General features: G+C 47.2%; 1 protein-coding gene across 7 annotated transcripts in view; it reads right to left on the bottom strand.

Annotated features, from left to right (window-relative positions):
• The window catches only part of MYT1 (myelin transcription factor 1), a 315,691-nt gene that overhangs the window by 21,102 nt on the left and 267,438 nt on the right, over nucleotides 1–27,151 (bottom strand). For all 7 annotated transcript variants that reach the window (XM_060230617.1, XM_060230612.1, XM_060230611.1 and 4 more), the window contains 2 exons: nucleotides 19,318–19,401; nucleotides 699–920 (listed from right to left, as the gene is read on the bottom strand). In XM_060230617.1, the coding sequence (XP_060086600.1) occupies nucleotides 699–920; nucleotides 19,318–19,401 (306 nt within the window). The remainder of the gene's footprint in view (nucleotides 1–698; nucleotides 921–19,317; nucleotides 19,402–27,151) is intronic.

The raw sequence follows: 27,151 nt of genomic DNA, 5'->3' as shown, positions 1-27,151 counted from the left end.
GAGCAAAGTCCTCAGATCTGAGTGATTTTGGCACATCCACATCATTGAGATGTGGCCTTTCTCTAAACTTCACAAGGGGCAGGTTGTGGGTGAATTGCACACCCAGGACTGGATCCACCTACTGGGATAGAAGAAGGGGTCCTACTTTCCTTCTGTTACCTCCTTACACTAACAGGAGGGCTGCACTAGAAGGTCTGGAACAGTGGTGGCCAAACTCACTTACCATACGAGCAATACAGAATAAACATCAGATGTTTGAGAGCTGCAAGACAGGAAGGAAGGAAGGCAAGCAGGCAAATAGATGGGGGAGAGGTGGAAAGAAAGCAACTTTAACTTTAAATGCAGTCTCCAAGCCAGCCTGGCTTGGAGACTGCATTTAAAGTTAAAGTTGCTTTCTTTCCACCTCCCCCCATCTATTTGCTGGCTGGCTTGGAGAATTGATTTAAAGAGAGAACTGCCTTCTCCAAGATGGCTGGCAGTGGGGGCTTCAAACGCAGCACAATATGTGTGAAAGAGCCACATGAAAGAGCAACTCCCAAGTCGCAGTTTGGCCACCCCTGGTCCAGAATGTTTTCTCTCGGCCCCATGCACTCCAGGTTGTTGGGTAAACAGAAAGACAGTTTTGTGACTCTGATCTCACCACAGTTAGCGATCACACCAAGACTGCACTGTGGCTGGTGACGCTGCGGGTAGTGTACCTTCTGTGAGTGAGGAAGCTTCCGTTTGCATGACCTGAGCCGTCACAACCTGGGGTCGGACAGGTGGGCCCCTCGTTCTTTAGCGACTTCCATGAAAAGGACGAGCCGTTGAGAGACCCTTCTTTCTGCCTCCGGGCTGCGAGGGGGCATCCCGAGGCACTGCGATGGGAGGCATATTTCCCACTGATGTGTCCCAGCCCAACGCAACCAGGGACGGGGCACCTGGAGAGACACAAAGAGGTGATTAGGAACAAGAAAGGCAAAGTGCATACTATTCTACATGTTCATCTCCCTCTGAAATTTGAATATTTTATTTTAAATATTTGGACATGCCGTTTCGAAAACTTTCACAATTACAAATGGGTCCAGAGGAGGGCGACGAAGATGGTGAGGGGTCTGGAGACCAAATCCTATGAGGAAAGGTTGAAGGAGCTAGGCATGTTTAGCCTGGAGAGGAGGTGGTTGAGAGATGAAATGATCACCATCTTCAAGTACTTGAAGGGCTGTCATATAGAGGATGGTGTGGAATTGTTTTCTGTGGCCCCGGAAGGTAGGACCAGAACCAATGGGTTGAAATTAAATCAAAAGAGTTTCCGGCTCAACATTAGGAAGAACTTCCTGACCATTAGAGCAGTTCCTCAGTGGAACAGGCTTCCTCGGGAGGTGGTGGGCTCTCCTTCCTTGGAGGTTTTTAAACAGAGGCTAGATGGCCATCTGACAGCACTGAAGATTCTGTGAATTTAGGGGGAGGTGTTTCTGAGTTTCCTGCATTGTGCAGGGGGTTGGACTCGATGACCCTAGAGGTCTCTTCCAACTCTAGGATTCTATGATTCTATGCTTTAACTGGACTCTCCTTCCTTGGAGGTTTTTAAACAGAGGCTAGATGGCCATCTGACAGCAATGAGGATCCTGTGAATTTAGGGGGAGGTGTTTGTGAGTTTCCTGCATTGTGCAGGGGGTTGGACTCGATGACCCTAGAGGTCTCTTCCAACTCTGTGATTCTATGATTTTATGCTTTAACTGGGCTCTCCTTCCTTGGAGGTTTTTCAACAGAGGTTAGATGGCCATCTGACAGCAATGAGGATCCTGTGATTTTAGGGGGAGGTGTTTGTGAGTTTCCTGCATTGTGCAGGGGGTTGGACTCGATGACCACAGAGGTCCCTTCCAACTCTATGATTCTATGAAAAATTATGTGCAGTGGCACATTTGGAAATAGCTTTGAATTGGAAATCTTCAAAACAACTATCAACAGACAATTGGCAAATAAAGGTTCAGGAAATGTGTGCGCTTGATAAAATTACTGACTCATTAAAGCAACAGGACTCAAGAATTTTATGAGTCCACCATTTTTACAACTTGGTCTCCTATCTAAATTATCTTGCATCGGACAAACTTTATGCCTCTGAACTGGACGTGATTAACAATCTTTATTAAACGTATGTTTTTAATTTACTTTATGTTGGAAAGGTAAGGTTTAACTCGAATAAGGTTCATAGCTGCTTTTATTTCTTATATGTGGTATATTTCCCAGCTGCAAATACAAGTTGATGGGAGGTGAACTGGCAGAGACTGACCAAGAGAGAGATCTTGGGGTGGTGGTAGAGAACTCACTGAAAATGTCAAGACAGTGTGCGATTGCAATAAAGAAGGCCAACGCCATGCTGGGAATTATTAGGAAGGGAATTAAAAGAAATCAGCCAGTATCATAATGCCCCTGTATAAATCGATGGTGCGGTCTCATTTGGAATACTGTGTGCAATTCTGGTCACCGCACCTCAAAAAGGATATTATAGCATTGGAAAAAGTGCAGAAAAGGGCAACTAGAATGATTACAGGTTTGGAAGACTTTCCCTATGAAGAAAGGTTAAAACGCTTGGGGCTCTTTAGCTTGGAGAAACGTCGACTGCAGGGTGACATGATAGAGGTCTACAAGATTATGCATGGGATGGAGAAGGTAGAGAAAGAAGTACTTTTCTCCCTTTCTCACAATACAAGAACTCATGGGCATTCAATGAAATTGCTGAGCAGTCAGGTTAGAATGGATAAAAGGAAGCCCTTCTTCACCCAAAGGGTGATTAACATGTGGAATTCACTGCCGCAGGAGGTGGTGGCGGCTACAGGCATAGCCAGTTTCAAGAGGGGGTTAGATAAAAATATGGAGCAGAGGTCCATCAGTGGCTATTAGCCACAGTGTGTGTGTGTGTGTGTGTGTATGTGTGTATAAATTATTGGCCAGTGTGTGATACAGAGCGTTGGACTGGATGGACCGTTGGCCTGATCCAACATGGCTTTTCTTATGTTATTTGTATATTCGTATATATTTGATATTTGTATATTCTTGCCTAAGCCTTAATACTGTTGAGACTCATCCCAACTTTGGAAAAGTTTCATTTATGTATATGTAAGATGACTCTCAATTTTCTTTTGTAAAATTTTATATTTTGAATAAAGATTTATATATATATATATATATATATATATATATATATATATAAAGGAACAAGAGAGCAGGACCGGATCTACATGTTTTTTGAGGGGGGGGGGGGCAAAATTAAAAAATGACACTCCCTTATGGGCCATTCTATCTTATCGTCCCATAGAATACAATGGGCTCCATACCCAATTTGGGCCCCCTCCTTCCGTTGGCACCCGGGGCAAGCCCCCCCCCTCTGCCCCCCCTAGATCCGGCCCTGCAAGAAAGTTCCCACGTTTTGAAAGTCCAGAGGTGATTCACACAACCCTAGTGGAACACAGTTAACGTTGACACACGATGAAATGGTCAACCTCAAATCTCAAATGGCATTTTTGGATTAATCCTTTATTTGAAACCCGGGCAACAGGCAACCTGAAAATACATGATCCTGCTTATTCATCCCTAGATACCTTTCCCCTCTCCTTGCGTCCCTCTCTTATAATCGCCAAATTGTAGACTGTAAGTATTTTGGAAAAGGGATCTGTCTTTTAATTTTACTCTTCTGGCAAACTGATGATGCTATACGCAGGGCTTTTTTAGTAGCAGGAACTCCTTTGCATATTAGGCTACACATCCCTAATGTAGCCAATCCTCCAAGAGTTTACAAAGCTCTTTGTACAGGGCCTGCTGTAAGCTCCAGGAGGATTGGCTACATCGGGGGGGGGGTGGTGGTGGCTTAATATGCAAAGGAGTTCCTGCTACTAAATAAGCCCTGGCTATATGTAAATTAATGAACAAAGTGATGCACCATTTTAATTTTGGGCGAGGAAAAAAAAATTTGCATCTGCCTTTTCATTCAAAAGTTCACAGCAGTTACACTCCCTATCTCTCTCTCTATCTTGCGTTTGATGGCACTATCTCTCCTCCTCTGGAACTCAGTGGAGCATTGGAAGAAAATGGAGGGTGATAGTGTCATGTGATACCATGATATTGCTCCCAGCTAGGAACCTAGAAGTGATGTCACTGTGCTGTGCTACACTCTAGGTATGCTCTGGATTGCTATAGTTTTTACCATAGAGATTAGTGAAAACTCCTAGAGCATCGTGTGACGTGATCACATCGTTTCTGTGTTCCTAGCTGCAAATGACGTAATGGCCATCACACAGTGCCATTTCACCAGGCTCCACCTCCCAAAGACTTCTGTTTCAGTTTATTTCAGTTTATATCCTGCCCTTCCCACAGAAGCAGCTCAGGGCGGCTCACAACATATAAAATCTAACATAGAGTTTGGTTTTAAAAATACATCAGTTTGCAACAATTTAAAACAGTAAAATAGAAAACATACAGAACAAACGATCTGCCAAAGTACTACACTACAACCTTCCATAAAGTTTCCATGTCAGTTAGTTATAGGCCAGCCGGAAGAGGGCTGTCTTACAGGCCCTGCGGAACTGCCCAAGGTCCCGCAGGGCCCTCAACTCTTCCGGCAGCTGGTTCCACCAGCAAGGAGCCATTACCGAAAAGGCCCTGTCCCTGGTGGATTTCAGACGGGCTTCCTTTGGCCCGGGGATTACAAGCAGATTTTGAGAGCTCGATCTCAGTACTCTCTGGGGAACACGTGGGGAGAGACGGTCCCTAAGGTAGGCAGGTCCTAGGCCATATAGGGCTTTAAAGGTAATAACCAGCACCTTGTACCGGACTCGGTATATTATTGGCAGCCAGTGCAGATCCCGGAGCCCCGGCCAAATGTGCTCCCATCTTGGGAGCCCTAATAACAGCCGGGCAGCGGCATGCTGCACTAACTGCAACTTCCGGGTTCAGCACAGGGGCAGCCCCATGTAGAGGGCATTACAGTAGTCCAACCTCGAGGTGACCGTGGCATGAATCACCGTTGCTAGATCGTCTTGCTCCAGGAAAGGGGCCAGCTGTCTCGCCCGCCTAAGATGAAAAAAAGTGGACTTGGCAGTGGCTGCTATTTGAGCCTCCATTGTCAATGAAGGCTCCAATAGCACCCCCAAACTCTTGACCTTGTGCGCCGCTGTCAGTGGTGCACTGTCAAAAACTGGCAGGGGGATTTCCCCTTCCAGGCCACGACGACCCAAGCAAAGGACCTCTGTCTTCGCTGGATTCTGCTGCTCTAGGAACTTTATTTATTTATTTATTTATTACTTTACATTTATATCCCGCCCTCTCCGCAAGCGGACTCAGGGCGGCTTACAGTATCATAAAAACAGTCAGTTCCATAAAACATATAAAACCATAAAACATTTATCAAGTTAAAAACTAGTACGCTATCTCAGTCTAGTCTGGCGGTATTGGGGTCTGACTATGACCGCCAGCTTCTGTAGGATGTCCGGTGGCAGCCCATTTTCAGTCAACCAGAAAAGCCTGCCTAAACAGTTCGGTCTTACAGGCCCTGCGGAACGCCGACAAATCCCGCAGGGCCCTTATAGCTTCTGGGAGGGTGTTCCAGAGTTCTGGTGCTGCCACCGAGAAGGCCCTAGATCTTGTTGCGGATAGCCTGGCTTCTTTTGGGCCAGGGGCAGACAGCAGATTTTTTGTCCCTGATCGCAGTGCTCTCTGGGGGATATATGGGGAAAGGCGGTCCCGTAGATAGGCAGGTCCCTGACCATAAAGGGCTTTAAAGGTTAATACCAACACCTTAAAGCGAACTCGGAACACAACAGGCAACTGATCCATCCATCCATCCATCCATCCATCCATCCATCCATCCATCCATCCATCCATCCATCCATCCATCCATCCATCTTTACATTCTTATAGATAGCTTTAAAAGGGCTAAACAGATTCATGGAGGAGAGGCCCATCAATGGCTACTAGCCAAAATGACTAAAGGGAACCCACATTCAGAGTCAGCTAACCTTTCGATACATTTGCTAGGAGGTATCATCAAGGGGAGACCATGGGGTGTTGGCCCTCTAGGACCACTAGCTGGATTAGTCAGACCAGTGGTCTGATCCACCTCATATTCTTATGTTCTTCTTGGATATATACAGGGCTTTTTAAGGGTAGGAGCGCACAGGAGCGGAGCTTTGCCTGGGCTAGACAGGGCTCTGGCTGGCATGCTGGGGAAGGCATGGGGAGGCATCTTTAAATGCTTCTCTGATGATTTCAGCCTTTCCCAACATGCCTGCTGTGGCTGGGGAAGGCACAGGGGAGCTCCCACTGGGCTTTTTCTAAAAAAAAAAAAGAGCTCTGGTTATATTTTGTTGTTTAGTCACACAGTCGAGTCCAACTCTTTGAGATCCCTAGACAAAGTCACGCCAGGCCCTCCCGTCTTCCACCATCCTCTGAAGTCTGCTCAAATTCGTGTTTGTTACATCAGTAACGATGTCCAGCCATCTCCTCTTTTGCCGCCCCCTTCTTCTTTTGCCTTCTGTCTTTCCCAGCATCAGGGTCTTCTTCAGGGAGTGCTCCCTTCTCATTGGGTGGCCAAAGTATTGGAGCTTCAGCTTCAGCATCTGACCTTCCAGGGAACAGTCTGGGTTGATTTCCCTTAGGACTGACTGATTGGATCTTCTTGCAGTCCAAGGGACTCTCAAGAGTGTTCTCCAGCACCACATCTCAAAAGCATCTATTCTTCTGCACTCGGCGTTCCTTATGGTCCAGCACTTACTACTGGGAATACCATCGCTTTGACTATACGGACTTTTGTTGGCAGGGTGATGTCTCTGCTTTTTATTATACTGCCCAGGTTCACCATAGCTGTCCTCCCAAGGAGCAAACGTCTTTTAATTTCATGGCTACAGTCACCATCTGCAGTGAGCTTGGATCCCAGAAATGTGAAGTCTGTCACTACTTCCATGTCTTCCCCTTCTATTTGCCAAGGTGTGATGGGCCCAGATGCCATGATCTTAGATTTTTTGATGTTGAGTTTCAAGCCTACTTTTGCGCTCTGCTCTTTCACCCTCAACAAAAAAGGCTGTATTACATCATATTTAAAGTGGCTTCATTATACAATGTGATGGGACCTAATGGGACCTACCTTATTTTCAAAATCTATTTATCTCCACCTGGACACACAGATAGAATTGGCAATATAAATAAGTAGTGGGATAAAAGACCAATGTAGTATAAATCCAGCTCCAGAGGACCAGTTTAATCTGAAGAGCTAAAATGCCTGACATTATAAAAAGCTCTCCAGAGGTCCTCCTAACCCCAGAACAGAAGGGGGCTCATTAGAGTGGTATCGCTTCATCAGGAAAGACAGATTAATATATGCCCCTTCCAAAAGGGCAGTGCCAATATCTGAGCCCTCTTCTGCCTGCGCTGAAAACCTAAGGGAGGGAACAGGCTCTCTTCCACGCAGGGCTTATTTTGTAGCAGGAATTCCTTTGCATATTAGGCCACACACCCCTGATGCAGCCAACCCTCCTGGAGCTTACAGCAGGCCCTGTACGAAGAGCCCTCTAAGCTCTTGGAGGGGTGTGGCCTAAGATGCAAAGGAGTTCCTGCTACAAAAGAAGTTCTACTGAAGAACCCAAAGTGGCTGGAATCAACCAAAAGTCAATGCTCCAATTAACCAAGGGAGCCATTTTATGAGAGGGCAGAAATGAGAGGCAAAAGCATGAGCTCAGAGTAAAGTCCCGCTTTAAAATGTACACCGACCAAAATAATGGAGAACAACGTCTGAGTCTAACAGCACCTTTAAGACCAGGGGTGGCCAGACTTGCTTAATGTAAGAGCTACATACAATAAATGTCAGATGTTTGAGAGCTACAAGGAAGGAAGGAAGGAAGGAAGGAAGGAAGGAAGGAAGGAAGGAAGGAAGGAAGGAAGGAAGGAAGGAAGGAAGGAAGGAAGGAAAATAGTTGGGGCGAGGGAGGGAGAGGTGGAAAGAAAGCATCTTTAACTTTAAATGCATTCTCCAAGCTGCCAACTGGCTTGGCTTGGAGAAGCGATTTAAAGAGATAAATGCCTTCTCCAAGCTGGCTGAGGGGGCGTTGGGGGCTGAAGCAGTGTGTTGTCCAGAAAAATAGGTATTCTGGAAGAATAATTAAGAACAGCATGAAATCTAGGGTTGATGGCTCTCGGTTGGGAAATTACTGGAGGAGAGGGAACTCATCAGAGTACAAGTGCCTTAGAATCCACTCTCTCAAACAGCCATTTTCTCCAGGGGAACTGATGTTGGCAATCTGGAGATCCAGGGCTTTTTTTGAGCAGGAATGCAGTTCCAGCTGGCTTGGTGTCAGGGGGTGTGGCCTAATATACAAATGAGTCCCTGTCGGGCTTTTTTCGACCGAGTTTAGTTTAGCTTATTCGATTTCTATCCCGACCTCCTCGCTGGAGCAGGCCCCGGGTGGCTCACGAACGTCATAGAACAACGATAAAAACAGTGAAATTAAACATAAAAACAAACCATTTAAAACAGTTCAAACAATTTGGTGCTAATTCCATATGATTTAGGATGGCATTCAGTGTTCTTGGACATCCAATTGAATCTAATATTGTGGCCCTGTGGAGATCAACGCATGTATCACATAGAGGATGGTGTGGAGTCGTTTTCCATTGCCCCAGAAGAGCAGACCAGAACCGATGCGCTGAAGTAAACAACTACAACAAAAAAAATCAGCTAAATAAGGAAGAAGAAGAAGATATTGGATTTATATCCCGCCCTCCACTCCGAAGAGTCTCAGAGCGGCTCACAATCTCCTTTCCCTTCCTCCCCCACAACAGGCACCCCGTGAGGTGGGTGGGGCTGGAGAGGGCTCTCCCAGCAGCTGCCCTTTCAAGGACAGAGAGCGGCCTACAATCTCCTTTCCCTCCCTCCCTCACAACAGACACCCTATGAGGTGGGTGGAGCTGGAGAGGGCTCTCACAGCAGCTGCCCTTTCAAGGACAACCTCTGCCAGAGCTAGGGCTGACCCAAGGCCATTCCAGCAGGTGCAAGTGGAGGAGTGGGGAATCAAACCCGGTTCTCCCAGATAAGAGTCCGCACACTTAACCACTACACCAAACTGGCTCTCCAGAAGAACTTCCTGAGAGTCAGAGCGGTTCCTCAGCGGAACAGGCTTCCTCGGGAAGCGGTGGGCTCTCCTTCTTTGGGGGTTTTCAAGCAGAGGCTAGAGGGCCCTCTGACAGGAATGAGGATCCTGTGAATTAGGCAGATCATGGGAAGGAGGGCAGGAAGGGCTGCATCAGGGCTTAGTTCACAAGGTCATTTCTTTCACACCCAGAGGAATGTTGATCCTCACTTGGGTCAGGAAGTAATTTTCCTCCATGCTGGTTTAGCCAGGGATCCTGGAGGCTTTTTGTCATCTGGGCATGAAGCAGGGGTCACTGGATGTGTGTGTGGGGAGGTAATTGCGAATCTCCTGCATTGAGGGTTGGCCTAGAGAACCCTGGAGGTCCCTTCCAACTCTATGATAATTGTAATAGTGGGAGATCTCCAGGTACCACCTGGAGGTTGGTAGCCCAACATGCTGTAGTAGATAGAAAGTAGGACTAGGATCCTGGGCGACCTGGGATCGAATCCCCACTTCTACCATGGAAGCTAGCTGGATGACCTTGGGCCCGTCGCAATCGCTCACCCTTGTCCACCTCACAAGGTTGTTGTAGCGAGAGCGGGGCAGAACAATTTTCTAAGCTACTTTGAGTGGGATGTGAAGAAAAAAAATGGAAATGCACAGTACCTTCCAGTTTGGTGTAGTGGTTAAGTGCGCGGACTCTTATCTGGGAGAATTGGGTTTGATTCCCAACTCCTCCACTTGCAGCTGCTGGAGTGGCCTTGGGTCAGCCAGAGCTCTGGCAGAAGTTGTCCTTGAAAGGGCAGCTTCTGTCCGAGCTCTCTCAGCCCCACCCATCTCACAGGGTGTCTATTGGGTGTGGGGGAGGTAAAGGAGATTATGACCGCTCTGAGACTCTGAGATTCAGAGTACAGGGTGAGATATAAATCCAATATCATCTTCTTCTTCTTCTTCTTCTTCTTCTTCTTCTTCTTCTTCTTCTTCTTCTTCTTCTTCTTCTTCTTCTTCTTCTTCTTCTTCTTCTTCTTCTTCTTCTTCTTCTTCTTCTTCAATACAGGGCTCCCCAAACTAGCCTGAATTACAGGTCTGACCTTGGAAGTTGTATTTTGTCAGGGCAATCGATGTTCCCCTCTCCTCCACCACTGTTTGCATTTGTTGGAACATCCGTCAATTATAAATGCACACGGAAGTTTGTTACTAGTCATAGCTCAAAAAGAAAAGAAATAAATAAAGGAGAGTAGTTATCAGACGACAGAAGCCGCCTTTTACGAAAGGCAGCAATTAGAAATGTCAAACACAACCGGCACATCTCCGTCCGCCTGAAATCGGCATCCGAAGTTTTCATTGTCATCATCATTATTTTTATTTCACCCTGTAAAAGAGGAACAACCGAGGAGTTGACAGCTGAGGGTCTCGCTGCCGTTATGTTGCTTCCCCCCTCCGAGATAATTCGAAAAAAAAAAAAACGCTGATTCTGTTTTTAATCATTTGCAAATGCGGCACAATTCACTTATTATATCGCTGCCAGCGGGACGCTCGCTAAATTCATAACGGCGTCGCTCTTTATATGATCGCAAGCAAATTATGGAAACCTCGGGAGGAAAAAAAAAAGAGGGAGGGGAGGGAAAGAAGGAAAGGCAGCGATTAGTATGCAGCGTTTACGGCCCAGCCGTTACATATTTTACACTGTTAATTTAACTTTCATTACACTTTTATTGTCAAAAATAAACCAGTGCCTTATTGTCGTGAACAGCTGGCTGGGGAGGTGTCGTGTGCGTATGCAAGTACGGTTCCCCCCCCCCTTTAAATTTAGCGTTGCTATTGAATCGAAGGGGGAGCAACGGCTGGTCAATGAAAAAGTTGCCCTCCTGGATTGTCCCCTTTTTAAGAGGAAAAGTTGCGGGGCTACCCTGAAGGGAGCGACGCTTTTATTATCGAGGCGAGGCTGCCTGGCTGCAGCTGAAAGCGCGGCCCTCCGTGTAGACGGTGTGAGAAAAGACCAACAAGACACCAGGGAGGATATTAGTTTCTTCTCGGCGATGGCGGTGCTCAAATCTCGGACGGCGGCCAAGTGGCTTTCTGGCACACGCCGACAGAGCGGCGGAATTACTATCGAGCCTCTTCAAAGGAAACCTGCGGGGACCTTCTGGAGAGCGTACCTTGTTAGAGAAGACAAAACGCACTGGAGAAATTCGGCGATAGAATGGGAAACGGGCTTCCTGGTTGATTCTTGTGCTGCCTGTGTCAGAGTTAGGGTTGACTTGACAGGTGGGTTGGCGGAACAACTGGAGATTTTCAGGGTGGAGTCTGGAGAGGGCGGGGTTTGGAGAAGGGATGGGCCTCAGCCGGATACAATGCCTTGCAGTCCACCCTCCAAACCAGCCATTTTCTCCAGGGGAAACGGAGCTCTGTAGTCTGGGGATCAGTTGCAAAAGCGGGAGATCTAGAAGCCCCACGTGGAGGTTGGCAATAGGGTTACCAGGACTCCCCACCCCAGCCACTGTTGGGAAACTCCTGGAGATTTGGGAATGGAGCTGGGGGCAGACAGGGACCATAAAGTCTACCCTCCAAAGAGCCATTCTCTGCAGGGGAGCTAATCTCTGCCAGCTGGAGATCAGTTGTCAAACCAGGAGATCTCCAGACTCCTTCTGGAGGCTGGCAGCCCATAGGGTTGTTGGATCCAGGCTGGGATGATCCTGGAAATTTGGGAGTTGACCACGGGGAGATCAGGGACCTCAGTGGGGTACAGGGCCACAGAGTCCACCCTCCAAAGCATCCATTTTTTCCAGGGGAAGTGATCTCTGTAGTCTGGAGAGCAGCTGTAATTCCAGGGGATCTCCAGGTCCCGTCTGGAGGCTGGCATCCCAAGTTAGCAACTGTATTCAGAGCATTTCTGTCTCCTGCCAGGAGTGTGGACTATGAAAGGGATCGGGGAAGGGGCTAATGGCTTCTGCTCCATTTGCATGCTGCATCACGTGGTCTGTCTGTCTGTCTATCTATCCATCTATCCATCCATCCATCCACCCACCCATCCTGTCTGTCTGTCTGGATTTTTATACCACCACTCCCCTGGTGTGAGGCTTGAGGTGCCTAACAACATAACAGTAAAAAGGTAAAAGGTAGTCTCCTGTGCAAGCACCAGTCGTTTCTGACTCTGGGGTAACACCGCATCATGACGTTTTCACGGCAGACAACTTTTTTACGGCAGACTTTGTACGGGGTGGTTTGCCATCGCCATCCCCAGTCATCTACGCTTTTCTACCCAGCAAGTTGGGCACTCGTTTGGCTGACCTCGGAAGGATGGAAGGCGGAGTCAACCTGGAGCCAGCTATCTGAACCCAGCTTCCGCCGGGATCGAACTCAGGTCGTGAGCAGAGAGTTTGACTGCAGTACTGCAGCTTTACCACTCTGCGCCACGGGGCTCTCTAACATAACAATACAATAACCATAATAAACATGCAATTTCAATGAAATCCAATAAAAAACTCAACACATAGAACACAAACTCTTTTGGCATAGCTATCTTCCACATACACAACTAGAAAGAGGGAATGCAGGGCTGGTTATATACTTCATCCATTTACTTTAGCTTAGTTTAATATAGCGACTGGCTGCCAAGAGGCTCAGTGCCTCTGAATGTGGCGTTTCCTCTCAGCCACGATGGCTAATAATCTAAAGGTTTGTGAATCTATTGAATTCCTTAAAAAAAAAAATAGAATAGGATCATAGAGTAGGAAGGTACCTCCAGGGTCCTAATTAGGCTTCCCAGTCCCCAGGTCCCAGAGGGGGGTCCCCCGGTTTTACAGGCTTCCCCCCTCCCCCAGCCAGCTGGCTGGCGGGGGAAGCCCCGCCCCCAGAGCCATCATGCACCTCCATGAACGATTCCCATAGGGAATGATGGGGAATTGAACTGCGGGTATCGGGGGCTCTGGGGGGGGGCTGTTTTTTGAGATAGAGGCATCAAATTTTCAGTATAGCATCTAGTGCCTCTCCCCAAAATACCTACCAAGTTTCAAAAAGATTGGACTAGGGGGTCCAGTTCTATGAGCCCCAAAAGAAGGTGCCCCTATCCTTCATTATTTCCTATGGAAGGAATGCATTTAAAAATTTGTGCAGTTTCTTTAAATGTGATGGCCCGAACTCCCTTGAAGTTCAATTATGCTAGTCACACCCTTGCTCTTGGCTCTGCCCCAATGTCTCCTGGCTCCACCCCCAAAGTCTCCTGGCTCCACCCCCAAAGTCCCCAGATATTTCTTAAATTGGACTTGGCAACCCTAGTCCTAATCCACGGATTGTTATGCAGCTGCACCTACTATTCAATGGACAAGGTAGGTGGGGAGGAAGAGGGGGGGACCCTCAGAAAGAAGAAGATATTGGATTTATATTCCGCCCTATACTCTGAATCTCAGTCTCAGAGCAGTTTGCAATTTCTTTTATCTTCTTTCCCCACAATAGACACCCTGTGAGGTAGGTGGGGCTGAGAGGGCTCTCACAGCAGCGGTCCTTTCAAGGACAACGCCTACAAGAGCTCTGGCTGACCCAAGGCCATTCCAGCAGCTGCAAGTGGAGGAGTGGGGAATCAAACCCAGTTCTCCCAGATAAGAGTCCGCGCACTTAACCACTACACCAAACTGGCTACCAAAGGTTCAGGAGCTGTGCTCCTGCGAGCTCCTGATGACCCTGAGGCCCGATCAGAACTGTACACAGACATTCAAATGAGGCCACAGGGGCACAGACCTATACAGGGGCATTACAGGGTACAGGGTACACAGGGGCATTACAGGCCACAGGGTACACAGACCTATACAGGGGCATTACAAGATTGGCTGTTTTATTCTCAGTCCCTTTCCTTGCCTTAGCGTTCTCAGCGATGTGAAAGATTGTCCAAGCTCTGAGGATACAGACCAGCCGCCATCACCAGCTATGAAACTGAACCCCACACCCCCGCAACAAGGTAAAGGGAATCCTTTAGCCAAAAACAGAATGGGAGAAGATGGGCTATTCTAGAGAGAGATATCAAAGATGAAGCATAAAAGGTAAATAGAAGCGGAGTGTCTTTAAAGTTATTTAGGGCACAGTCCTAAGGTGAGTCGGTAGGGTTTCCAGTTTTGGATTGGGAAATTCCTGGAGATTTGGAGGCGGAGCCTGGGGAGAATAGGATATTAGAGGGGAGGGACCTCGGTGAGTAGGATACCTAGGGGTGGAATTCTAGCAGGAGCTTCTTTGCATATTAGGCCATACACCCCCTGATGTAGCCAATCCTCCAGAGCTTACAAAAAAGAGATTTGTAAGCTCTAGGAGGATTGGCTATATCAGGGGTGTGTGGCCTAATATGCAAAGGAGCTTCTGCTAGAATTCCACCCCTGATACCATACAGTTCATTCTCCAAAGCAGCCATTTTCTCCAGAGAACCGATCTCTGAAGTCTGGAGCAAAGTTGTTAATTCCTGGAGATTTTTTTGTAGCAGGGACTCCTTTGCATATTAGGCCACACACCCCTGATGCAGCCAATCCTCCTTGAGCTTACAGCAGGCCCTATACTAAGTGCCATGTAAGCTCTTGGTGGATTGGCTACATCAGGCGTGTGTGGCCTAATATGCAAAGGAGTCCCTGGTACAAAAAAAGTCCTGCCCTTCTTGTAGCCAATCCTCCTGGAGCTTACAATAGGCCCTGTACTAATAGACCTGTAAGCTCTTGGAGGATTGGCTACATCAGGCGTGTGTGGCCTAATATGCAAAGGAGTCCCTGGTACAAAAAAAGTCCTGCCCTTCTTGTAGCCAATCCTCCTGGAGCTTACAATAGGCCCTGTACTAATAGACCTGTAAGCTCTTGGAGGATTGGCTACATCAGGCGTGTGTGGCCTAATATGCAAAGGAGTCCCTGGTACAGAACAAGTCCTGCCCCTCTTGTAGCCAATCCTCCTGGAGCTTACAATAAGCCCTGTACTAAGAGCCCTGTAAGTTCTTGGAGGATTGGCTACATCTCAGGTGTGTGGCCTAATACGCAAAGGAGTTCCTGGTACAAAAAAAAAAGCCCTGGAGATTTCCAAATCCCATCTGTAGGTTGGTAACCCCACGTACCAGATTCCACCTTAGCTCCACACCAAGCCACCGGACGCCCTCCTGCCTCTTTCTCAGACTCATTCTCTCCCCCCTCCAGCTCTACCTTCAATCCAGCAAATTCCACTTTGGTTCTGCTCCCTGCCTCGCTCAGGATTTATTTTTTTGTAAACCAAAAACCAGCCACCCCAAGAACTAGCCGACACATCTACGAGCTGCATCGATCCTGCCTTAATTCTCATGAAACGAAAGGCAGAGGAAGCCAGTGCGGAGGAAGGAATGGGAACGGCCCTGCCAACCGTGCTAATGGGCCATAAACTGCACAACGCAGCACTTAATGTTGGCAGCGTGACCGGTTTCCATTCCCACTTTACTCTTAGCAGCCCCCAGTCAGAGGTACGGTATTACGGACGATGCCATCCAATCCCCCCTTACCCTGCCAAACAACTCAGAAACGAGAGTCCAAACTGAAGATCTTTTATATTTTTTCTCCCCCTGCAGATTTTTAATTTCTGGTTGCTCAATTTTTAATAAACTCTGCTTATTCTTGCTAATTGCGCTACAGCTCATTTAACACAAATGCTCTCCTTCCTGTGGATGGAAGAAAAAAAAAATATGGAGCAGATGGCTCCAAATGTCATCTGGTTCTTACAAAGACCTTTGGATCGCTTAAAGCATCGCTGTTTACAGCAGACGCCCGGGTGTGAGGAATTTTTGCACCCTCGCTTGCTGGCTTTCGTTTTTTTTAAGGCACAGGTTGCAAAGGATGGGAAATCAGAAAAAGCAGGAGGAGAGGAGGAGAAGAAGAGGATATTGGATTTATACCCTGCCCCTCAATCTGAATCTCAGAGTGACCTACAATCTCCTTTACCTTCCTCCCCCACAACAGACACCCTGTGAGGTAGGTGGGGCTGAGAGAGCTCTGACAGAAACTGCCCTTTCAAGGACAGCTCTGCGAGAGCTATGGCTGACCCAAGGCTATTCCAGCAGTTGCAAGTGAAGGGGTGGGGAATCAAACCTGATTCTCCCAGATAAGAGTCAGCGCACTTAACCACTACACCAAACTGGAGTGGAAATGATGAGCCAGGGTGAAAAGAACATGAACCCTAAAGGGAAGTTTTCATGTCCAGCAATCATCTGGTGTATCCCCTCAAGATTGGCAGCAAGCAAGCAAGGTGCATATCGATAGATAAAAATGGGTAGCCATGTTAGTCTATTTGTAGCTGTAGAAAAGAGCAAGCGTCCAGCAGAACCTTGAAGACTAACAAAATTTATGGCAGGGGTTGAGCTTTTGTGAGTCACAGCTTACTTATTCAGATATAGCTAGAATGAGCCTGTCTGTCCTTATATCTTAGAGACAGGAGTGATTTCAGATAGCAGGCAAATGACAACAGCAGGCGTGATTGGATGCCTGAGGGGTATATGCAGAGGGGTAGGTGTGGAGAAATCAGCATTGGTAATGAGACAGGAAGCCTAGGTCTTGATTCAGTCCCGGAGGATTTGGCACCTTAAGCTTCAGTATCAGTTACAATTCATCAGTCTCTCTCTCTAATCTCCTTTTGAAATTCTTTTGTAAGAAAACTGCGACTCTAATTTTAGTATATGTGCAGCTGAAGTGAGCACATATATGTGTGATATGCAGAGGGGTAGGTGTGGAGAAATCAGCATTGGTAATGAGACAGGAAGCCTAGGTCTTGATTCAGTCCTGGAGGATTTGGTGCCTTGAGCTTCAGTATCTGTTACAATTCATCAGTCTCTCTCTCTCTAATCTCCTTTTGAAATTCTTTTGTAAGAAAACTGCGACCCTAATTTTAGTATATGTGCTGCTGAAGCGAGCACCGAAAACTGCTACTCCGAGGTCAGCAACTGAATGCCCTGGAAGATTAAAATTTCCCCTAATGTTTTTTTGAACATTGTGCTTTGGAATGCCAGACTTATGTCCATTTATTCTTTGTTGAAGAGATCGGCCTTCTCATTTCAAGTTCATACTCCTGCTCACCCAAACCCATAGGAGAACATTTTAACCTTCCAGAACATTCAACGGGTGACCTCAAAGTTGCTGTTTTGCTGCAAAGGAACTTCAAGAACAGAATGGAGAGGGAAACTGCTGAATTACAAATTATTATGAAACTTGGAACAAACACCTCCCCAGGACTGAACAGGGATATTGGTTTTTTTTATCTCGTTACATATACTAACACCACTTTCACCAAGTATAGCTATATATCCACAGCATTCCAATGTATTTCTCTTTTAGAATAGTGTACTGGAATAATGTTTTTTGTACTGACATACTCAAATAGGGATACTGGCTGTTTATCTAATTACATATACTAACTCCTCTTCCACTATATTTTAATGTATTCTTTTTTCTAATGGCAAACGAGAATGACAATTATATGTGTGTTACATGTTTAAATCAAACCTCTGAGAAACCTATGCCCTCATTTTAACCCAAAGACTGGACAACAAAAACGTTACAACAGGCTCTCATTTATTGCACTTCACACCCAGGATACTTAATAGGTTTAGTACATGGACATCAACCTGCTTCATATTACCCTTCGTTGTTGTTTCAGCCCAGTTAACACTAACTAACAAACATCAGACCCAACTTGTGATTCTTTTAATCTGCTAAAAAACATTTCCATGGCTGCATACAAGCTCACTGCCCACTTTCTCTATATTTAGAAGAAGAAGAAGAAGATATTGGATTTATATCCCGCCCTCCACTCCGAAGAGTCTCAGAGCGGCTCACAATCTCCTTCCCCTTCCTCCCCCACAACAGACACCCTGTGAGGTAGATGAAGATATTGGGTTTATATCCCGCCCTCCACTCCGAAGAGTCTCAGAGCGGCTCACAATCTCCTTTACCTTCCTCCCCCACAACAGACACCCTGTGAGGTAGATGAAGATATTGGATTTATATCCCGCCCTCCACTCCGAAGAGTCTCAGAGCGGCTCACAATCTCCTTTCCCTTCCTCCCCCACAACAGACACCCTGTGAGGTGGGTGGGGCTGGAGAGGGCTCTCACAGCAGCTGCCCTTTCAAGGACGACCTCTGCCAGAGCTATGGCTGACCCAAGGCCATTCCAGCAGGTGCAAGTGGAGGAGTGGGGAATCAAACCCGGTTCTCCCAGATAAGAGTCCGCACACTTAACCACTAAACCAAACTGGCTCTCCAGGACTGCTTGCTGCTCCATACTATTGTCTGATGAAGTGTGTTTAAAAAGCTTACATTCTGAATAAAATTTTGCTGGTCTTGACTCCTGCTTTGTTCCACTGCTTCAGACCAAAAAAGGCTGCCCACCTGGATCTATGCCATACATCAATCAAGCCATACACGAATCAAGTCTAACATGCCATACCAGGGTGTCAAACTCATTTGTTATGAGGCTGCATCTGACATAAATGAGACCTTGTCGAGCTGGGCCAAGTGCGTGATAAAATGTAATGCCAGCCAGGTACCAGAGATATAAACTTTATAAAGGACACAGACAAACACAATTAAAGATTTTGTATCTCTCCCATGTGATTGAGGGAACTGGGCAAAGGAAACTCTGGCTCTTTCCCTCCCCAGGGGATGAGGAGGGGGAGGAGCCTCAGCCAATAGAAGAAAAAGAGACTTGGCTCAGTGGTTCTGCTGTGCGATTGAGAGAGCCTGGCAAGCTCTCCCTCCCCACCTTCCTTCCCAAGGGAGGAACCTCAACCAATGGAGAAAATAGAGGCTTTGCTCTGTAGCTCCTGAGTGATTGAGCAAGCCTGGCAAAGCAAGCTGTGAAACAGAAAGCAGCAAAAGAGAGAGAGAAGGAAGCAGACTCGCTTGTGGGCCTGCTAGGAACCCTCCGGGCTGGCCCTTGGGCCGCATGCTTGACAACCCTGCCACACATCAATGTTTATTTACCTCTGCATCCTGACTCCATCCCTTCTTTGTAACATCCATCAAACTTTCTTACCTGGATTAAGGGCTGATGGAGTTCATCCTCATTTGTATCTGATGAAGTGAGCTTTGACTCAGGAAAGCTTATACTCTGGATGTTTTCTGATGGTCTTCAAGGTCGCTCCTAGACTCGAATTTTCTTCTACAACTACAGCTACAGCTAAAAAGCGTGCCGTACCTTCGTTTAGAAGACCTGCTCAGAGACATTCAAGCCCACTTACTTCATCAGCTCCGGGTCCTCTTTGTCATCCTTGGTGGGGGTGATCTTGATCCCGCTTTTCTTGGCACGAGGGCAGCCTGACAAACTGCAAAAAAGAAGAAGAACAAAGTGGGAATCATCTTATTTGCACATCTGGCAGCGTCTGACCTGCTTCTGAGCATCATTTTCCTTTGATTGCATAGGTTACCTTTTACCTAAAAAATGTGAGGGTAGGGAACACTCTTGCATGGGTATATCCAGGGCTTTTTTTTGTAGCAGGAACTCCTTTGCCACACCCCTCTGATAGAATCATGGAATCATAGAGTTGGAAGGGACCTCCAGGGTCATCTATTCCAACCCCTTGCACAGTGCTGAAAATCCACAAATACCTACCCCAAATTCAAAGGATCTTCATCGCTGTCAGATAGCCATCTAGCCTCTGCTGAAAAACCTCCAAGGAAGGAGAGCCCACCACCTCCCAAGGAGGAAGCCTGTTCCACTGAGGAATCGCTCTGATGTATCCAATCCTCCTGGAGCTTACAGTAGGCCTTGGGGGATTGGCTACATCAGTGGGGTGTGGCCTAAGATGCAAAGGAGTTCCTGCTACCAAAAAAAGCCCTGGATATATAAAAGGATAACACGCCTTTTCCTCAAATCTTGTGTCTCTGTGTTAAGTTCCTTCAAATTATGGCAATCCAATGAATTAATGAAGTTTGAAGGGGGATGCTCAGGGCTTTTTTTTTGTAAAAAGAGCCCAGCAGGAACTCATTTGCATATCAGGCCACACCCCCTGACAGCAAGCCAGCCGGAGTGGTGTTCCTGTGCATTTCTGCTCAAAAAAAAAATGCCTTGGGGATGCTGAAGGGCTAGGTCATAGAAATAAAGACCATTACAATAATCGTGCCCTGATCTGGCTAGCTAGCCAATCTCAATAGATCTCAAAAGCTAAGCAGGGTCAGCCCTGAGAGTCAATTTGGTGTAGTGGTGAAGTGTGCGGACTCTTATCTAGGAGAACCAGGTTTGGTTCCCCACTCCTCCACTTGCACCTGCTGGAATGGCCTTGGGTTAACCATAGCTCTGGCAAAGGTTGTCCTTGAAAGGGCATAAGAACATAACAAAAAGAACATAAGAGAAGCCATGCTGGATCAGGCCAATGGCCCATCCAGCCCACACAGTGGCCAAAAACCCCCCAAGTTCACAAGTGGGGGCTTCTGCTTTGCCCCCCCGCCAAGCACCAAGAATACAGAGCATCACTGCCCCAGACAGTTCCAATAAAATACCGTGGCTAATAGCCGCTGATGGACCTCTGCTCCATATGTTTATCCAATCCCCTCTTGAAGCTGGCTTTGCTTGTAGCCACCACCTCCTCCTGTGGCAGTGAATTCCACATGTTAAATCACCCTTTGAGTGAAGAAGTACTTCCTTTTATCCATTCTAAACCGACTGCTCAGCAATTTCATTGAATGCCCCGAGTTCTTGTATTGTGAGAAAGGGAGAAAAGGACTTCTTTCTCTACTTTCTCCATCCCATGCATAACCTTGTAAACCTCTATCATGTCACCCCACAGTCGATGTTTCTCCAAGCGAAAGAGCCCCAGGTGTTTTAACCTTTCTTCATAGGGAAAGTGTTCCAAACCTTTCATCATTCTAGTTGCCCTTTTCTGTGAGAGCCCTCTCAGCTCCACCCGCCTCACAGGGTGTCTGTTGTGGGGGGAGAAGATATAGGAGATTGTAAGGAGCTCTGAGTCTCTGATTCCGAGAGAAGGGCGAGGTATAAATCTGCAATTCTTCTTCTATTTGGATGGGAGACTACCCAGTTATTTCAAGGTTGCTATGTAGAGGCAGGCGACAGCAACCCACCTTCGTTCGTCTCTTGCCTTGACAACTCTAAAGATCCACCATATGTTGGCTGTGATTTGATGGCACTTACCACCACTACCAAAATGACTGACAGGTCCACTCATTTAGTACTTCTTCTCTTGGTTCACCAATGCAATCCTGGTTTTGTCCTCTAATGTGCACCAACCCAATCCAGTGCCAGCATTAGCAGTTAGCACTGACAAGTTATATGCGGATGCACTGAAATCTCAGGCTGGAACAGAGAACTTATAGTCTTCCTCTCCAAGCCCTCTGAACAGTAGTAACAGGAGGCAACAACCAGGGAAGACCTTGGCCTCTATGCCCTGTAGTTGGACCCCCCAGAGGAACTGGTTGGCCACTGTGTGAGACAGAAGGCTGGACTAGATGAACCACTGATCTGATCCAGCAGGGCTCTTCTGATGTTCTTCGGAAGGCCGTGGCCTCTATGCCCTGTTGTTGGCCCTACAGAAGAACTGGTTGGCCACTGTGTGAGACAGGATGCTGGACTAGATGGGCCACTGGTCTGATCCAGCAGGACTCTTCTGATGTTCTCATGAAGGCCTCAGCATCTATGCCCTGTTGTTGGCCCTACAGAAGAACTGGTTGGCCACTGTGTGAGACAGGATGCTGGACTAGATGGACACTCACTGGTCTGATCCAGCAGGGCTCTTCTGATGTTCTTCGGAAGGCCTTGGCCTCTATGCCCTGTGGTTGGACCCCCAGAAGAACTGGTTGGCCACTGTGTGAGACAAGATGCTGGACTAAAGGGACCACTGGTCTGATCCAACAAGGTTCTTCTTTCTAATGAAAGCCTTTCGAATGATAGTCCAACTACTCTGCCCTGTTGTTGGACATCCAGAGGAACTGGCTGGCCACTGTGTGAGACAGGATACTGGAGAGGATGGACCATTGGTCTGATCTAGCAAGGCTCTTCTTTCTTATGAAGGCCTTGGCCTCTCTGCCCTGTTGATGGACATCCAGAGGAACTGGCTGGCAACTGCTTGGAGAATAAATTTAAAGCTGCTTTCTTTCTACCTCTACCTCCCTCCTCTTATGTTCATGTATTGAGGCTCTGAAACATCTGGCATTTATTCTATGTGGCTCTTAAATGAAGCAAGTTGGGCCATCCCTGATCTAGACTATCTACAGCAAATACGGTATTAACGAAAGAACTTTGAGTTGCCTCTCCAACTTGCAAATGGTAGTGGTGCCAAGTCTACAAATTCTTCAAGATCCAGAGATGGAGGACAGGGTTTGGGGAAGGAAGGGACCTCAGTGGGGTATAAAGCCATAAAGCCTTACGTGGCCTGGGACCAACATACCTGTGGGACCGTCTCATTCCATATATGCCCAGGAGGTCGTTACGTTTGGCCTCCCAACACCTGTTGGCCATCCCTGGACCAAGAGATGCCCACCTCGCCTCAACTAGGGCCAGGGCTTTTTCAGTCCTGGCCCCGATCTGGTGGAATCAGCTCCCTATTGAGATCCGGGCCCTACCTGGCTTATTAGCCTTCCGTAGGGCCTGTAAAACGGAGCTGTTCCGCCAGGCTTTTAGTTGAGACTGCGGGCGTCTATTCTTGACTTGGTTGGCCTCCTCGGCCAGCACTGTCATCTGTGCTAGGAACTGGAATAAAAACTGCCATCCCTATGAGATATCATGATGTGAGATGGCTAGGCTGGGCAATATGTGATGTCATGGTAATCTGAGTGCTGTTGAGTTGTCTGTTTATTTTTATTGTATTTTATTGTTTTATTATATGTTGCACTGAGCCCTACGGGGAATGGGTGGAATAGAAGTTTACTAAAATAAATAAATAAAGTCCACCTTCTAAAGTAGCCATTTTCTCCAGGGGAACTGATCTCTCTCATTTTGGGGGAAATCAACTATAACTCCAGATCTCCAGGCCACACCTGGAGGTTGGCAATCCTACCTCTGGGACTTTCAGAATGAAGGGATTAAATTCCTTGCAGTGTCATGAAGGCCAGTAGGAAAGACTTCGGTATGTTGGGCCTAATATTTTTTGTCATTTCTCTCTGCCTTCTAAGTTCTATCACTCCTCTTTCACTCTCTACTCCCTCAGCATTTCGACGGCCACTTTCCTTGAACATTCAAAGTGCTTTACGTAACAGTGACCCTGACAGCTAGGCCTGTATTATTATCTCCAATTTACAGTTGCCGGTGCCAAAGCTGAGATTTGCTTTTTAGGCTACCTCATGAGGGGAAAATTGTCTTCCCTCCTCACATTAATTTCCCGCCAAACGTTCCTCCCCTCAGCTGAACATCTGATTTCCCGACAGTTAAAAGGAGCAATTTTGCTCCTTGATTTCCCTGCCTGTATTTTGATTTTAGCCGTACTGTTCTGGTTAACAAAGGTGGAAAGTGGCGGTGAAAACTATGAAGGAAAAATGGAGGGTGGGTGGGGAAAGCAGGTTCATTTTGTGGGGGAGATGGAGAGCAATTAAGAGCGGCGAGATAAGAAGATACTCATGAGCAGACGGCTGCTGCTAATGGAGCTGTTCAAACGGGAGACGGCGAGTTTCCCATTAATGTTCGGGTGGAAAAAGATAATAGGAGTCATAAATAGGTGATGTTATTAACAGGAATTTTGCGTCAGCTAAAAATCTGACCCTTTTTTGCCTTTTATTCTGCTGAGGAAAGAGCTTCTAATCTGATTCTGGGAACTTTTTGAAAGAAAGAAATCAGATTAAAGAGATGAAAGGGAAGCATACTTGTTGCTAGAGTTCGTGAACACTTAGCAATTTCTCCACTGTACCGTGAAAATGAAGTAGAAATCCCTGTGAGTCTGGAATGAAATTAAATTACATTTCTGAGAAACTTGGCTGTTTCTCTGTATGTTAGCAAATGGCGTCTCTGATCCCGGGCTGGGCTGATGTTGTCAGATCTCAGAATCTAAGTAGGTTGGACCTGGTTAGTATTTGGATGGGAGACCACCAAGGAATACTACGGTCATGATGCAGGCAGTAAACATGGAATTCACTGCCACTGGAGGTGGTAGCAGCTGCAAGCACAGACAGCTTCAAGAAGGGATTGGATAAACATGGAGCAGAGGTCCATAAGAACATAAGAGAAGCCATGTTGGATCAGGCCAATGGCCCATCCAGTCCAACACTCTGTGTCACACAGCAGCCAAAAAACCAGGCACCATCAGGAGGTCCACCAGTGGGACCAGGACACTAGAAGCCTTCCCAATTTGCCCCCACCCCCCCAAGCACCAAGAATACAGAGCATCACTGCCCAAGACAGAGTGTTCCATCAGTATGCTGTGGCTAATAGCCACTGATGGACCTTTGCTCCATATGTTTATCTAATCCCCTCTTGAAGCTGGCTATGCATGTAGCTGCCACCACCTCCTGTGGCAGTGAATTCCATGTGTTAATCATCCTTTGGGTGAAGAAGTACTTTCTTTTATCAGTTCTAACCTGACTGCTCAGCAATTTCACTGAATGTCCACATGTTCTCGTATTGTGAGAAAGGGAGAAAAGTACTTCTTTCTCCACCTTCTCTAGCCCAAGCATAATCTTGTAAGCCTCTATCATGTCACTCCTCAGTCGACGTTTCTCCAAGCTAAAGAGCCCCAAGCGTTTTAACCTTTCTTTATAGGGAAAGTGTTCCAAGCCTTTAATCATTCTAGTTGCCCTTTTCTGGACTTTTTCCAATGCTGTAATAACTTTCTTGAGATGTGGTGACCAGAATTGTACACAGTACTCCAAATGAGGCTACACCATAGATTTATACAGGGGCATCAGTGGCTATTAGCCACAGCATATTGTTGGAACTCTGTCTGGGGCAGTGATGCTCTGTTTTCTTGATGCTTTCGGGGTGGGGCAACAGTGGGAGGGCTTCTAGTGTCCTGGACCCACTGGTGGAGCTCCTTATGGCACCTGGGTTTTTTGGCCACTGTATGACACAGAATGTTGGGCTGGATGGGCCATTGGCCTGATCCAACATGGCTTCTCTTATGTTCTAATGGCAAACCACCTCTGAACAGCTCTTGCCTTGAAAACTCTACAGAGTCACCGTAAGTTTGCTGTGACTTGACTGTACTTTACACACACATCCCAAGGGCTCAAGGCAAACTGGGTGGAGCAAAGATGGTAGAAATATTATATTCACTAATTTAGGCAATAGTCTGATTGGGTCAGAGAGGGAGCCTAGGAAATTTCCATTCCTAGGTTTAAAACATTGCCTATTCTGTGCACATGACCCTGCTTTCTACAGACCATTAGTCCAGCAAGGTCAGTATTGTCTGCTCTAGGGGGCTGCTGCTCTCCAGGGTCTCGGGTGGAGCTCTTCCACAATACAAAATTCCACAAGCAGTGGAAGTGGGGGGCAGGATATATCTGAGTCTCCACCCACTTTTGGTGTCCCATAGTTGGATTCTGGTGAGAAACGGGGAGAGCTTTCTATCTAGATCCAATTTTAACCCTACCTACGTACACAAGTACCATTAGAAAGGGCAGGGGTGGCCAAACTTGCTTAACGAAAGAGCCACACAGAATAAATGTCAGATGTTTGAGACCACAAGAGATGAATGTCAGATGTTTGAGAGCAGGAAGGAAGGAAGGAAGGAAGGAAGGAAGGAAGGAAGGAAGGAAGGAAGGAAGGAAGGAAGGAAGGAAGGAAGGAAGGAAGGAAGGAAGGAAGGAAAATAGATGGGGTGAGGGTGTGAGAGGTGGAAAGAAAGCTTTAACTTTAAATGCATTCTCCAAGCTGCCAGCTGGCTTGGCTTGGTGAAGTGATTTAAAGAGAGAAATGCCTTCTCCAAGCTGGCCAGTGGGGTGGTGGAGCTTTGAGAGCCACACAATAGGTGTGAAAGAGCCACATGTGGTTAGCCACCCATGAGCAAGGGGCTTTCAAGGCAAGTGAGAAGCAGAGGTGATTAGCCATTGCCTTCCTCTGCAGAGTTTTCTTTCGTGGCTTCCCTTCCAAGCGATGACCCTGATTAGCTTCTGACTTATGGGGATCCTGGCAAGGGGCTTTCAAGGCCACTGCCTTCCTCTATAAAGTCTTCCTTGGTGATTCTCTTCCAAGACTTACGGTGACCCCAGCAAGGGGCTTTCAGGGCAAGAGAGAAGCAAAGGTGATTGGCCATTGCCTTCCTCTGCAGAGCCTTCCTTGGTGGTTCTCTTCCAAGCGCCGACCCTGCCTCAGTTGCGTGATCCGATGAGATTTGGCTACTGTACTATTCCCCAATTTTACTCTCCCCCCTTTTGCCAACAAGTCAAAGCCGACTTATATTGAACCTATGGGGTTTTCAAGGCAAGAGACATTCAGTGGGGGTTTGCCATTGCATGCCTCTACGTCCCAACCCTCGACTTCCTTGGGAGTCTCCCATCCAAATAGGCTTCTCAATTCCCAGGTCCCAGCGGGGGATCCCCCGGTTTTACGGGCTTCCCCTCGCCCCCAGCCAATTAGCCAGCGGGGGGAAGCCCCGCCCCCACAGTCACCATGTACCTCTAGAAGAAGAAGAAGAAGATGATGATATTAAATTTATATTCCGCCCTCCACTCCGAAGAGTCTCAGAGTGGCTCACAATCTCCTTTACCTTCCTCCCCCACAACAGACACCCTGTGAGGTAGATGAAGATATTGGATTTATATCCCGTCCTCCCCTCCGAAGAATCTCAGAGCGGCTCACAATCTCCTTTTCCTCCCCCCCCCCCCACAACAGACACCCTGTGAGGTAGATGAAGATATTGGATTTATATCCCGCCCTCCACTCCGAAGAGTCTCAGAATGGCTCACAATCTCCTTAACCTTCCTCCCCACAACAAACACCCTGTGAGGTAGATGAAGATGTTGGATTTATATCTCGCCCTCCACTCCGAAGAGTCTCAGAGCGGCTCACAATCTCCTTTACCTTCCTCCCCCACAACAGACACCCTGTGAGGTAGATGAAGATATTGGATTTATATCCCGCCCTCCACTCGGAAGAGTCTCAGAGCGGCTCACAATCTCCTTTACCTTCCTCCCCCA

The sequence above is a fragment of the Heteronotia binoei genome, chromosome 2 (genome assembly GCF_032191835.1).
Source record: "Heteronotia binoei isolate CCM8104 ecotype False Entrance Well chromosome 2, APGP_CSIRO_Hbin_v1, whole genome shotgun sequence".
Lineage (NCBI taxonomy): Eukaryota > Metazoa > Chordata > Lepidosauria > Squamata > Gekkonidae > Heteronotia > Heteronotia binoei.
Note: the sequence above shows the minus strand (reverse complement) of the source record. Positions and strands in the feature narration are given on the sequence as shown.